At 32.3% G+C, this 14,477-nt stretch overlaps 1 protein-coding gene across 2 annotated transcripts in view; it reads left to right on the top strand.

The window, feature by feature from the left end:
* The window catches only part of AIMP1 (aminoacyl tRNA synthetase complex interacting multifunctional protein 1), a 33,346-nt gene that overhangs the window by 6,573 nt on the left and 12,296 nt on the right, over positions 1–14,477 (top strand). For both annotated transcript variants that reach the window (XM_082729166.1, XM_082729167.1), the window contains exons 2-5: positions 3,135–3,268; positions 5,765–5,878; positions 8,315–8,479; positions 11,771–11,982. In XM_082729166.1, coding sequence (XP_082585292.1) covers positions 3,135–3,268; positions 5,765–5,878; positions 8,315–8,479; positions 11,771–11,982 — 625 coding nt within the window. The remainder of the gene's footprint in view (positions 1–3,134; positions 3,269–5,764; positions 5,879–8,314; positions 8,480–11,770; positions 11,983–14,477) is intronic.

Genomic DNA, 14,477 nt, shown 5'->3' with positions numbered 1-14,477 from the left:
TTTATTAAATTACTTTTATCTCATTACTCTTGTAATACGTTCTTAATGTTCTAAATAAGGAGGAGTAATAATAATATGTACCTCATGGTGTTGTGATAATTAAGTAAGTGAATATTGTGAAGTGCTTAGAAAAGGACCTGGGAGATACTAAAGACAAAGTAAACACTAGATATTACTATTAACCCAGTAATACCTATCAGAAAATTTGAGATGACTTCTGTCATCCATAATTACTTTGTGTATCAGTGGTTTGTTAGGATCACTGTCCTCTCTCCCTGTTCTCAACAGCTTAAGACTTCATGGCCTACGGGGTGCCTGGCTGTTTCTGTCAGTTACATACTGGACTCTTTATTTAGTTTCTGGTTATGATCTAAGGGTTATGACATTAAGCCACATGTCCAGCTCTGCACTTAGCACAGAGTCTGTCTTTCTCCATCTGCTCCTCTGCCCCAGCTTGGGTACTTTCTTTCTATCTCTAAAATAAGTAAATAACATCTTAAAAAAAAAAAAAGACTTCATGGCCTAAATTTGTTTTTCAGTAACATTTCCCTTTGTTACAGACATGTTTCCACTTTATTTTTCATGTTTATTTTATACAGTTATTTGGTTAAAAATGAATTCATTTTTACTGAACATTTCAAGTGATATGTAATTCTCAGTCCTAGTTTTATTTTACATTTTAAAACTAGACCTTAATCTAGGCAAATATTTATAGAGATATAAGCAAGTATATAAAATATCATTTCCTTTTATTCTGTTGTTTCCTCTTAGTGGCTCTATGTATGTGTTTGATGTATTCAGCTCATTTGTGTTTATGTTTTGAAACACTCTTATTAAACTTATGCCTGTGCTTCAGTATGTATTAGAAACGTTTTATTTTATTTAACTCACTTTTGTATCTGCATTTTGCAAACAGTTAATAGATTTATCAGCTCCATAAAAGTACATCTTTTTTCTCTAAAAGATTTTATTTATTTGACAGAGAGAGAAAGAGAGTGAGCAAGAGAGGGAACACAAGCAGGGGGAATGGGAGAGAGAGAAGCAGGCTTCCCACTGAGCAAGGAGTTGGATGCCTGGTTTGATCCCAGAACCCTGGGATCAAGACTGAGCCACCCAGGTGCCCCTCTTTTTTTTCTCTTTGCCCAGGAATTATGATCTCTGTTTTGCAGATTGTTGTTAGACTTCGTTTTGAAACTATTTTTGTGTGAGTCAGCACACAAATTCCATGTTTTACTTATATTTGTGAGATAATTTTTGTACCTGTTGGCAAATTCATGACAGCTATTTTACACTTAAATCTACTTGTTTCTTATCAGTTATTAGTTGAATAAGGATTTTTCTAAAGTGTATTACTAAGGTCACATTTATTTTAGTATTAGCTCCTCAAATTTTTCTTTGCTACAAAAGTAAAAGCTAACAAATTATGCTAAATCAAATACTCCTTACTTTTCTTGGGATAGCTATTTTTATCTACTGAATATATTTGATTATGTTAGACTAAAATAGAAAGACATTAAACTGAAATAATGCTGTAAGGAGGAGGTTAAGAGTCCAGGAGAACATAGCTCTTTTTTTTTTAATCTTTAACTTTTTCATCTGTTCATTTGTACTTTTCTCTAAAATTCTAAAACATTTGAGGAACAGCAACGGACTATTTTGTGTTCGTGTTGGCAAAAATTGGCTGAATTTGAAGTTAATATCTTTATTTTCAATTTTTGTACCTCTTTATTTTTTGCTCTTTATTTTTTAACTGCTAAATAATAGTCTGTATAGAAAACGAACAATTCTGTTACGTTTTCAGATTAACCTCATTTATATTTTCTTCACTTACTAGCAACTTTATTTTTATCAGGTTTTTATTTTTTTGGTTGTTCTATATTATAAATTGTCAACTTTAGGATAAAGTTTTTTGAAAATCGGTTCTCTTTTTATAAAAAAGTAAACATTTCAGAATGTCCTTTTTTTTTTTTTAAGATTTTATTTATTTGTCAGAGAGAGAGAGAGAAAGAGCATGAGCAGGAGGAGGGGAAGAGAGACAACCAGACTCCCTGCTGAGAAGCAAGCCAGATGTAGGACTCTATCCCAGGATTCTGAGATCATGACCTGAGCTGAAGGCAAATGCTTAACCCACTGAGCCACCCAGGCATCCCCAGAATGTTCTTTATATAGGATGGATATTGTATAATATGAAATTTTCAAACAATCTTGTATTATTTGTTCATTTAGTTTTTTCCTTTATCAAAAAATTTCACCATTTTAATGTGTATCACTTGTTTAAAATCAGAATTGCTTCAGTAATGCTTATGTCATTGTTATTCTTTATATTTTAAATTGAAATTAGTCAGGTTAAAAAAAAGTTTGTCATAGTATTAATAATTAATCTTGTCTTTTGTCAGTTTTGACTATTTGTCTTAATATTCAGCAGTTTAAACTTCAACATTATGAGTTAATCTCAGAATGTTGCTTATATGCATTTTTCTCCATACTGACAGGATGTTTTCTAATTTCTATGAATTATTATAAAATTAAAATTACAATAATTTTCTTTTTCAAGAATGACAGTATATATGCTGATGTTATTTTTAAGTAGGCATGTCATTAATATTTATATATTCCTAATTGTTAATCTTTTAATTTTGTCTTTCTTAATTCACGTGCTTCTTCTTAAAATTGTACATAATTAAATAAACAGTAGAAATACCCAGTGTACAAAAAAATAGCACTAAAAGAGGGAATTCAGCAATTCTTAACTTTGGAACACAGGGGTGGCACTCAGTTATAGCTTACTTAAGGTTATTGTTACTCTTTTCTCTTAGTATTCCTGCTTTGCGTCAAAATACTCTGCCATGTTTTAAAGCTTCTTTAAAACTTTCCAACCTAAAATGTGGTTAAATCGCATCTTTTTCGCATGTAGGAGAAAGAATTGATTGCCTCTTTCGAACATATTGAGGAATTAGTTGTTTAACATTTCTGCCATTTGGTTTGTTGCTTGCTATACATCGGGAAAACTGTTTTCTTGGTATAGTGATCTCTTAGAGTAGATGTTTTCTCTTTAAACTCCTTGCTCATAGTGTTGTGTATAATAAATTTATTCCTTCTGTGGTATAATTTACCATTTTTATTTTTTCACTTAGGATTTTCTGCGGTTTCTTGGCAAAAATGGCAACTAATAGTGCTGTTCTGAAGAGACTGGAACAGAAGGGTGCAGAAGCAGATCAAATTATTGAATATTTAAAGCAGCAAGTTGCTCTTCTTAAAGAGAAAGCAAGTAAGAGATTTTGCATTTTTGGAGGAGATACCTAAAGTGAATTCCAATTTGGACAAGAGCACAAAAACTGTGTTTACCCCAGATATATACTTCATCATCACGGTGATAACTTTTAAATTCCTTTAATATTTTAATTTTGAGTGAAATAATATTCTAGAATTGAGATAAATTAGAATTGGTATCTCATGATTGTAATATAGAGAAAATAATATTATTTTAAGAGTGTTAAAGGAAAATTAATGTTTAAAATAAGTTCCTATAGAATTAAAGATTAAAATGAAGAAAATTGAGTAAAATCAAATATGAACTCAAATTTATGTCCTCTCTAAGAATATATACTTATATTACCCTCTACTAAAGCATTTTATGATGTAATTTTTACATTTTTCCCAATATGTTTTTAAGTTTTACCTAGAAATTGCTATGATATATACAAAAATATCAAATCTGAATTTCTGCATTTAGGATTTAGATTAATTTTTTTTGTTGTTTCAATATATTGTTTATTTCCCAATAACCAGTATTAATGGCATAATGAAAATTCCCAAGTCTTTTAGAATAACTAAGAGAAATAAATGCTTTTCTTTGTTGCATAAGACTGAATGGTTATAGAATCAAGGTACTCTTCAAAATATTTTTTCTTCATTAATTCTTTTTTCTTAATTTTAAAATATTTTAATTATTTCTTTTTTATAATGTTTTATAAATATTTTTCTTAAAATTCTTAAAGGATTTCTTGTTATTTTTCTTAAAATTTTTAATAGTTTTTTCCATTAGTAACTTAAAGAAAGATTAGAGATGATCAGTGTTTCTGTGTGAATTTTTTCTCCTATGGGTGACTACTAGCTTGACTAACATTTCAATTTTGCTAATCAAAAAAAAATAAAAAAAAAAGGAACCCTTCTACACTTATTGCATATTTACTTTTCACCTTTATCATTATTTTTTGGTATCCTGTCATGGGTGGTTCTCAGTCCCATTGTTCCTACGTTACAATAAATATTTTGTAAAGATCTCTTAATACCCTATAAAGAAAATATTTCTTAGGTACAATAACCTTCTATACACATAATATCAGAGCATATAATAACCTTGTATGGAAGAGAGGAAAATTAAAAAGAATGTAATATAAATTGTAGTAATAATAAAAATTGTTTTTTAGTGAATAAATACTTAGGACTGTCCTACCAGACATATGAGAGAGTCCTATGCTGTGTGGTTCCCATTCATGGAATCGCCAAGAATGCAATAGATACAATGCTAATTGGTATGTTTGTGTGTTTAGTCTGCCTTTATGTAGTCAACTCTGATACCAGAAACAGCTTTCAGTTGTGCAGTTGTGTTTTTTATTTAGTCAGAATGATGAATAATTCTTTAGGGAAAGCTGTGAACAAAACAAAGTGCAATCTCCTCTTGATTTATAAGATACTTGATTTATAGAAAATTCAGGTTGTAATGAAAATGTTTAAGAATATTTTATGTTTATATATAAAAATTAGGGTTAAGGCTCAAATAATGAGCAGGTTTTTCACTTAAACGAATATGCAGTGGGTTACAGGAAAATTCTGCAGAATGTGAGACAGCTCTTCATTTTATAGGTATATCTAACATGTTTTAGGACATCTGTCATTCCTGACTCCTGCCCAGTAAATGCCCAGAATGACTCCTATTATTTTTGACAACCAAAAATACTCCCACAGATTTTAAAAATCCTACCTAGAGAGCAGTACCAACCCCACTGAGAGTCATTGCTTTTCTTTTGTTCTTTTGTATACCTTATTTCTCACCTTTAGCACATACATTATATCTTGAGGGGAATCTTTGAAGCTATTTCACTCATTGAATGTTTAGCTAGCTTAATGTTAGAGACATTAAGAGTAAAAGAATATTCAGGTACTTTTACAAGGTAATGATTTGGCTCAGTGGGTTAAGCCTCTGCCTTCGGCTCGGGTCATGATCTCGGGGTCCTGGGATCGAGTCCCGCATCCGGCTCTCTGCTCAGCAGGGAGCCTGCTTCCTTCTCTCTCTCTCTGCCTGCCTCTCAGTGTACTTGTAATTTCTCTCTGTCAAATAAATAAATAAAATCTTTAAAAAAAAATGAGAATAGTTTTTTTTATGGTTGGCTATCATTAGACCTCCGGCTTTAAAATACTAGTAATGTGTCTAATACTTGCCTCATTTTGATAGTTTATCTATTGTTGATACTTTGAGTCCAGTTCTTAAGTTGTGATTAGCATCTTTATGGAAGCTAGGAAATGAATCAAAAACAAAACTTTTCTGTTCCATTATTATTTCACAAATTTCCTTGCTTTTTCTCTATTTTAATTATCGTGTTATTATAATAAATATTAAACTAATAATAAAGAAGTTGGCAAACATTTGTTATTGGTATTATCCTAGTTACGTTTATACTGTTGTGCTCTTAAATCAGGTAGTATTCATAAGAAGCCTTTTATAAAACATGTCTATATCTTACCTGTATTTTCTTAATCCCAGTTTTGCAGGCGACTTTGAGAGAAGAGAAGAAACTTCGAGTTGAAAATGCTAAATTAAAGAAAGAAATTGAAGAATTGAAACAAGAGCTAATTCAGGCAGAAATTCAAAATGGAGGTAATTAAATGTAGAAATGATAGGTTGTTTTGATTTATAATAATTATTATATCATTAATTGTTAAATTAGGTATTATGCTTGATTTCTCATTTTATCCTCACAGTAGCCCTTCTCATGCAATCGTTTTCCTTTACAGAAGAGAAGATGGATACTTAGAAAAGGCAAATGATCTTTCTTGAGCTCATGCAAAATGTGTAGATCTGGGGTGCAAACGCCTGTGCTTTTAGTGATGTTGAGCTTGTTTCCCTGTGTTTGTTGGCTCTCTCTATGTCTTTGAAAAAATGTTCAGGTCCTGTGCCCAATTGCATAGGATGATGACGATGATGATGATGATGATGATGATTTTTGGTGTTGATTGTAAAAGTTCTGTATATATTTTGGATATTAAGCACTTAACAGATATATCATTTGGAAATACCTTCTCTCATTCAGTTGGTTGCCTTTTTATTTTGTCAATGGTTTCCTTTGCTGTGCAAAAGCTTTTTATTCTGGTGTAGTCCTAGTAGTTTAGTTTTGTTTTTGTTTCCCTTGCCTCATGAGATATACTTAGAAAAATGTTGCTGCAGCTGATGTCAAATTACTGCCTGTATTTTCTTCTAGGAATTTTATGATTTCTGGTCTCACATTTAGGCCTTTAATCCATTTTAAGTTTACTTTTATGTATTGTGTAAGGAAATGGTCCAGTTTCATTCTTTTGCATGTACCTGTCCACTTTTCCCAACACTGTTTGTTGAAGACTGTCTTTTTTCTATTGTATATTCTTATCTTATCAGGGAAATCCTATTGTATGCCTGAAACTGATACAGCTTTATGTTCACTTGAATTTTTATAAAAAAACTATGCCTTTTAATCTCTGTGCTACATACTTCAACTTGATCATCATTGTTCCCTATTAAATATCTACTAAAAATAAACTGTAATAATATATACCTGACATTTATTACATTTTAGTATATGCCAGGCACTGTGTGCCAAGTGCTTCACATACATTATGTATTTTATCCTTTAAATTTTATGTGTACAAATGTCCTTATTTTATACATGAGGAAATTGAAGCTTACAGATAAAAAGTAATTTGCCTGAAATAATATTTAAGTTAATCAACTCAGCAGGTAATTATCATTTCAATTATTAATGTTGCAAATAAAATTTAAAATTTTATTGAATTATTTAAAGGTGGATAAATTTACATCATTTTAAAACAGTGGTAATAATAGCTCTATTACAATTTCAAAGTATCATACAGAAAGGCATTTGGTTGTATAATACAAAATCCTTCCTAGGTGAGTTAAGGAAGCCCAAGTATAGGGAAACTCTCTCTTACTACTTTCTTTCAAATTATCCTGTCAGTGAGTAAATTATTTCGAATGCTATAGTAGGAGCTCTACCCTTAGTGAGCTAAACAAAAATAAGGAAAAATCAATATAATGTGTGCTTACAGCCGTCGACTGAAGAGAACTTTGCTTGTCAATGGAAAATCTGATCTTTTCCAAGGCAAGGAGATTTAGAATACAGGTATAGAATTAAATGAGCAATTAAAATATTAACAATGTAAAACTGCTTTCCATTTTACCAGTTCTAAAAGATTGCCTTGGAACATTTTAAATTCTGACCTTATTAATGAAACGCTAAAGCAGTTCAATAATTTGAATTAATGTGTTGCATTCTGTCAAATGGTGAAACATTAAATAAAGATAGATAGAGTGTCTTATTACTGAAAGAAGCAAGAGCCCCCAGAGAACTTAAAAATACCTCAGAAAAGTGGTCTGAATATTGGCCAGAATTTCAGCCACATCAGAATCCCTCATGAGATTTTACTTTTCCTTATTCACTAGGCTATGAGAGTTTTTAACATTGCTGAAGGAATTTTCTCCCTTAAAAAGTTGTTTTTTGAAATAAAATTATGGACACGTCTCTCCATTAATTCTGATATTGAAATGACTATTATTAAAACACTTTCCAGTTGATTGTTCAATATAAAAAAAAAACAAACTGAGTAAAAACATGCCATCTTGCCAAACCGTGAGAGGATATTCTCTGGAGACAGACTGCCTGAGTAAAAAATTCTTATTTTCCTACTCACTGTGTATGTGTTGGGCCAGTTTTTTAAGTTCTGTGTGGTTCATGTTGATCATCTGTAAATGGAGATGTGAATAAAACTTACTGCTTTAAAGGTATTTATGAGAATTATAAGAGTTAATTCATGTAAAGCATTTTGAAAAGTGGGATATAGTCTGTAACAAATATTAGTTATTGATGTTACCCATAATTTTCTCAGTTATTATTAAATGAGATTTATTAACTTTTATCGTGGTTAAATGTACTTAATTTCTTGGCAGCCTTTTTATAATCTCAGAGAGTAAAGACTTGATAATTATATACAGTGAATTTTTCTTTTAAAAAGAACTCATAGTGACTTTTATTTTTTGTATCAGTGAAACAAGTACCATTTCCATCTGGTACTCTGCTGCAAGCTAATTCCACTGTTTCTGAAAATGTGATACCGTCTAGACCAATAACAACTATGACTTCTGCTACCAAAGAACAGATAGGAAGAGGAGCAGAAGAAAAGAAGATGAAAGAGAAAATTGAAGTGAAAGGTATTTTTTTTTTTTAAGGTATTTTTAACCTTTAAGGTTATTTGGTTTTTGACTGGTTTAAGAGATGTCAACATTTTTGGTAGTAATAGTGGTGTCAAAAAGAAAGTTGAAAACTTTATGAACAAGAATAAACAGTAGGACATTGGAACATAGAAACTGGTCCTAAAGGATGTGTGAAGATTGACCAGATTGATAGGGTAAGAATGTGGTATTTGAGGTAGAATATGTTTTTAACATAACTAAGAACATAGAAAGTAGAGATGATGGCGATTCACAGACCTGTACCCCTGGGGATAAAAATATATTATGTTTATTAAAAAAAAAAAAAGAGAGATTAAGCATAAGGACCCATATGTAGTTCAGTATAACTAAACTTTAGTGTATATTCAATTTCAAAGAAGTCACAGGTAGAAAGTTAGCTTGGGACTAGTTGTGATGATATGGAAGGGATATTCTAGTCAAAGGAGAATGTCTGAACTAAGGCATGGGGATGTAAAGATGTTAGGAACTCATAAAATCTGGAGTAGAAAGTATATCACCATCTGCTTAGACAGCCAAACCAGAAATCTTGTAGTTAACCTTACCCTGTTGTCCTCCCTCAATTTGCATACGTAACTGACCACCAAAACATATCTAGAACCCAGCTTTGTAGCTCCATTTTGTCAGGTGCTATCTTTGTTCAAGTTCTCATGATCTGTCATTTGAATTAAGCCTCATCTTTTCTAATATATCTTTACCTTGCTGCTAAAACTATTCTAATCATAAATCTGACTCCTTTTTTACCTAGTGTCCTTTATTCCTTTATAGACTTCATTTTTCCAGGTATGTCTAAAAAAAGTGCTTTTATAATTCATTACACACACCTCTCATAACACTTACACTCGCTTAAGAGTTTTTGGAAAATATAAAATGGCTGAGGAATTTGTGAGTTAACCTAAGCCAATTAATTAAGCACCTAACGCTTGTCAGTTCCTTTTAGTAAATATCTGTAAATTTTCTTAGTTAGAAGTAGATGGGGGTTGTACATCTTCTACATAACTACAACACTAGTTGGTATGGTTAGAATGAAAGCAAGTCAAACTAATTCTTTCACTTTATAAATTATAAATTTATTAAGAAGTAGGCACAAAACAATCAGACAGCCTTTTTTAAGTATGATAAAGTTCATACCCAAAGGAAGATCTACTGCATTTGTGACTAGAGGATTAGTCAATCTTGTAGTCTAGTGAGACAATGGCGTCTTCCTTTGTGGGAGGAGGAAGCACACAAGATCAAATGGAGCTCTATGTTTAGAATGTCTCTCTTCAGTGGTACTTTTCTGTGATAATGGAAATGCTGTGTATTGCCAGATTCCAAAATTCTGTTCATGCTCAGGCTGTGGTTACCATACAAACTTTTGAGACTGTCACATGTGAACATCACTAATATTTTAATGAAACGTTCTTAAAGTCTTTTATGATAACTAAGTTCTTGGTACAGATTTGGATATTTGCAGTTACCTCTGGAATGTAGATTCCAGTGAAAGTATTTCAGATGCCTGGGAAGTAGATTAAAATGAAAAATACAAGTTGATATATAGATGTTCTGTTATACTGCATTATATCAAATACATAGATTATCGCTCAAAGGTAACTGTTATTTAAGATTTTTAGTGCATTCTAGTAATTTATATATTCTATATCATTTGGGTTTTTACCTTTAAAAAAAGTCTTTGCTATTATTTTACATAGAAAATGGAATTTTTAAAAATTTGTTAATTAGATTAAAAATTGCCCATTATTTTTGAGCTAGCTTTACCTATTCTTTTATAAAATGTCTTCGTATAAATTGTGAATGTCCTTACACAAACTCATTCTTCCCTACTCCAGGCAGAATTATTCATCTCTGTGTTTCTACATTTTTTTGTCTATGTAATGTTTGTCACATATTCATTATGTGTATCTTCTTTAAAAGATATTTTTAGTGCCTTAGATTTCAGTAAATATTTGTTCAAAGATTAAATAAATAAGGATTTAGTTGAAAAGGAGTGCTTCTAAGCCATAACTGCCTGCTTATCTCTATCCTGTAGATTTCAGTAAATAATTTATTTTGACTTAACTTTTTTCTCCTATAGAAGCTAAATGTAAACTATAGAAGCTAGATGTAAACTGAAGGAATATGAACTCTTTTTTTTTTTAAGATTTTGTTTATTTACTTCGAGAGTGAGAGAGAGAGGATCAGAGGGAGAAGCAGATTCCCTGCTGAGCAGGGAGCCCAATGCAGGACCCAATCCTGGGACTCCAGGATCATGACCTGAGCTAAAGGCAGTCGCTTAACCAACTGAGCCACCTCGGTGTCCTGGAATGTGAACTCTTCACAGGTTGCATTTCGATTCAGTGGCCAAAGTAATAAAATGCTAATAAGAGTTAGATTATTGACATATAAATAAGAGGAGGATTTTTAAAACATAATCAGAATAGGGGTGCCTGGGCGGCTCATTTGGTTAAGCATCAACCTTTGACTCAGGTTGCAGCTTTGCAGTCCTGGAATCAAACTCCATATCACCCCACATTGGGCTCAGCAGGGCTTCTGCTTCTCCCGCTGCTCCTCCCCACTGCTCTGTATGCGTGCTCACTCGCTCTCAAATAAAATCTTAAAAAAAAAAATCAGAATAATATGTTCTCTTCTGCTCAGGTAGTTACTGTGGATAAACGTAAAGCCTAGTAAGCCTTCTGAGAAATACAAGAAGTGGAGAAATTCATTGTTTACTTATTGGTGTGTTTAACTGAAGAGAAACATTATATCAGTGAAGTTATATTTGATTGTAGTTCATTCTGTTAGCTAGTACTGATTGTGGTGTTCTTCCTAAATAAAGGATTTTTCCCTTTCTAAAGAGTCACAGTAAAGATTTTAAAGGATATTCTCCAGCTCCGTTTCAGGGAAAGGTAGATTTTCTCAAAAAAGGTCCATTTAGTAAACATCTTAAGCTTTGCAGACCAAAAAGTCATTTTTACAACTACTCTGCCATAGTGTAAAAGCATCCATAGACAATAATGTAAATGAATGAACATAGTTTACCAACTTCTACTCTGTTTTAAACTAGAGATTTAGACAGTTATTCAACAGAGAAACAGCCAAAATAAGGTTCAAGATGTTATGACTTGAATAATTCTTTCCTTTGTTGTTATTTAAGTGAAGGTAGGAGATAAACATTCTTTTAAAGCTCATCAGTATTGATATTAGGGAGTTTTCCATACTTTATTTTATTTTTATTATACTTCTGATGTTCAACCATTTATAAATATTTTTTAGGAGAGAAAAAGGAGAAAAAACAGCAGTCAGTAGCTGGAAGCATTGACTCTAAGCCAGTAGATGTTTCTCGTCTGGATCTTCGAGTTGGTTGTATCATCACTGCCAGAAAACATCCTGATGCAGATTCTTTATATGTGGAAGAAGTAGATGTTGGAGAAACAGCCCCAAGAACAGTTGTCAGTGGCCTGGTGAATCATGTTCCTCTTGAACAGGTAATCTGTACAGTTAAAATTACCTTTCCATACACGTCACTTTTTCTTAATGTTTTTCCATATAATTTTGTATTATGTGACCATACAACATAAGCCAGTATTCATTAGTTCATTGATTAATTTTAATAAAATAAATTTCACTTAAAAAGTACATGAAACTATCCAAAACTTGGAATAGCATCGTAAGTGAGGATCAAATTCATGAAGATAGAAAGAAGAAAGATGCATTATTTTTTTCTCAGTTTTTAAAGTATTTTTAGTTTGCTATTTTAAGTGTAATACAGTATAAATATTTTTATCATCATCATTCTTTCATGGAGTTTTTTTACTCCTTGATTTTTTAAATTACTGTTAATGTAAACCCAGAAAGCATCAATCTAAAAATGTAAAAGTAAGAACAAGTCTTTTTTTTTTTTTTTTTTTTAATAATTCAAATATTTTCATACTTGAAGCAAAAAGATGAGGGGGGCTCATGAAGCTTAACCTTATAATTTTTAATGGTATTTCTTTATTTTTAAAAAGTGGATGTTTTGTATTTTGTTGTTACATAGGTATTTAAAATGTGTGTGTTTGTGTGTGTGTGTAGATACACACGTGTGTATTTCCAGTGACAGTGGAAAAAATTAGGCAGTAATGATTTTAATTTGGTCTTTCAGAACATCTACAGTTAATTTGAGTTATCTGTCTCTTTCTTCTGCCCCATGGTGCTTTGGAGATACTGCAAAGGCTGTAGACTTCAACAGTAAAATAGTTGTGCTTCTCTGTTCATTGCCAGCTCTGTTGCTTATTGGCTTTGTGAGTGTGGCTAAATCCCTACATACATTCATTCATTCATTCATACTTTCAGATGCAGGTATTTCTTGGACACTGCAGGCACTGTTCTAGACAAGGGATAGAACAGTGAATTAAGGGGCGCTTGGGTGGCTCAGTGGGCTAAACCACTGCCTTCAGCTCAGTGCATGATCTCAGGGTCCTGGGATCAAGTCCCGCATCGGGCTGTCTGCTCAGCAGGGAGCCTGCTTCCCTCTCTCTCTCTCTGCCTGCCTCTGCCTACTTGTGATCTCTCTTTGTCAAAAAATTAAATTAAATCTTTAAAAAAAAAAAAAAAAGAACAGTGAATTAAAATGATGATAGATAGATTTGTTTAAAAAAAAAAAAAGCCTGCCTTTGTGAAGCTCACAACTCTATGTGGGAGTCAGAAAATCACAATATATAGTATATTAAATAGTGATAATTATTAAAAAGAAAAGTAGAGAAAGAATCTAGGAGTTTTTGGAGTCACAGTGATGTTGTTTTATATAAAGTGGTAGGGAAGGCATCATAAAGAAAGTGATATTTAAGTGAAGGTCTAAGAAAATGAAGAAAAGTCCTGTGTCTCCCTGGTAGAAGAGTATTACAGGCAGTTCTAAATCAGATGCTTGCCTGGCATGTTCAAAGAACAGTAGGAAGCAGTGTCATTATAGCAGAGTCTATAAGGGGGAATGTCATGCAATATGAAATCAGAAATAAGGATAGGATGCCAAATAACGTAGAATCTTATAGATCATTATAAAGACTGGCTTTTATTCTGAGTGTGTTGAAAGCCATTGGAAAACTGGTAAGCTAAGGAGAAATGTGGTCTGCCTCATATATTAGTAGGATCATCTGGCTGTTCTGTTGAGGGGAGAAAAATGGAAATAAGATTAGTGAAGAAGTTTCTATCTATATAAAAAGAGAGACTTGGTTCATTTGTGTGTGCTCCCCACCCCCCACATTAGTCTTGTGTAGGCCCAGGACTTCTTCATAACTGCTTATGAAGTTAGGCTCATAAGAAGCCCTGGAGAAAAGAACCAGTTGATATTGAGTCAGCTCATTGGAAAAACTTCTTTTCTTTTGGGCTTCATCTTTTTTGTTACCATAAGTTGCAGACAGTTTCTTCTCTTCCAAAAGCTGTCATTCATAGCCTTAAGCAAAGCTTTTTATATACACATCTGTATCTAACCTATCAAGGCAGTAGTATTAAACATTCTATAAAGCAGGAACACTTCCCGCCCCCCTCAGATTGCATACTACACTGTAGATTTGTGTATTTTTCTAAGGTAAGGGCCATGGGTATCATCTGATGCCCTAACAATTGCATATAGCTAACCCTTTTGTTTTTTCTTATATATATTTGCTGTAACTGTTTTTTCTCAAAGAGACATTTTTAAATTATTTGTATGAATAAGATCTTACTCATGAAGACATCCGAAAAGGGGATAGCTATATGCTAATCAGATTACAGTCCGAGTTCTTAAAGGCAGAGTAGGGGTGGACTTGGCGGTGGGTGAGGACAAAGGGGATTATGGATGATATAAGTCTCTAAGGAATTTTGGAAGTAAGGTCTCCAGGACCTTGAGGGGCTAGCTATTGGGAGAAAGGTTATTTATTACCAGTAATAAAAATCTTTTCATGAGACCCTTTAGTTGTATATCAATGGATCATATGCTTGGGAATGATTGTTGACACTATCTTGG

The sequence above is a fragment of the Mustela nivalis genome (genome assembly GCF_964662115.1).
Source record: "Mustela nivalis genome assembly, chromosome: 4".
Classification (NCBI taxonomy): Eukaryota; Metazoa; Chordata; class Mammalia; order Carnivora; family Mustelidae; genus Mustela; species Mustela nivalis.
The sequence above is the reverse complement of the archived record's forward strand: the minus strand, read 5'-3'. Positions and strand labels throughout refer to the sequence as shown.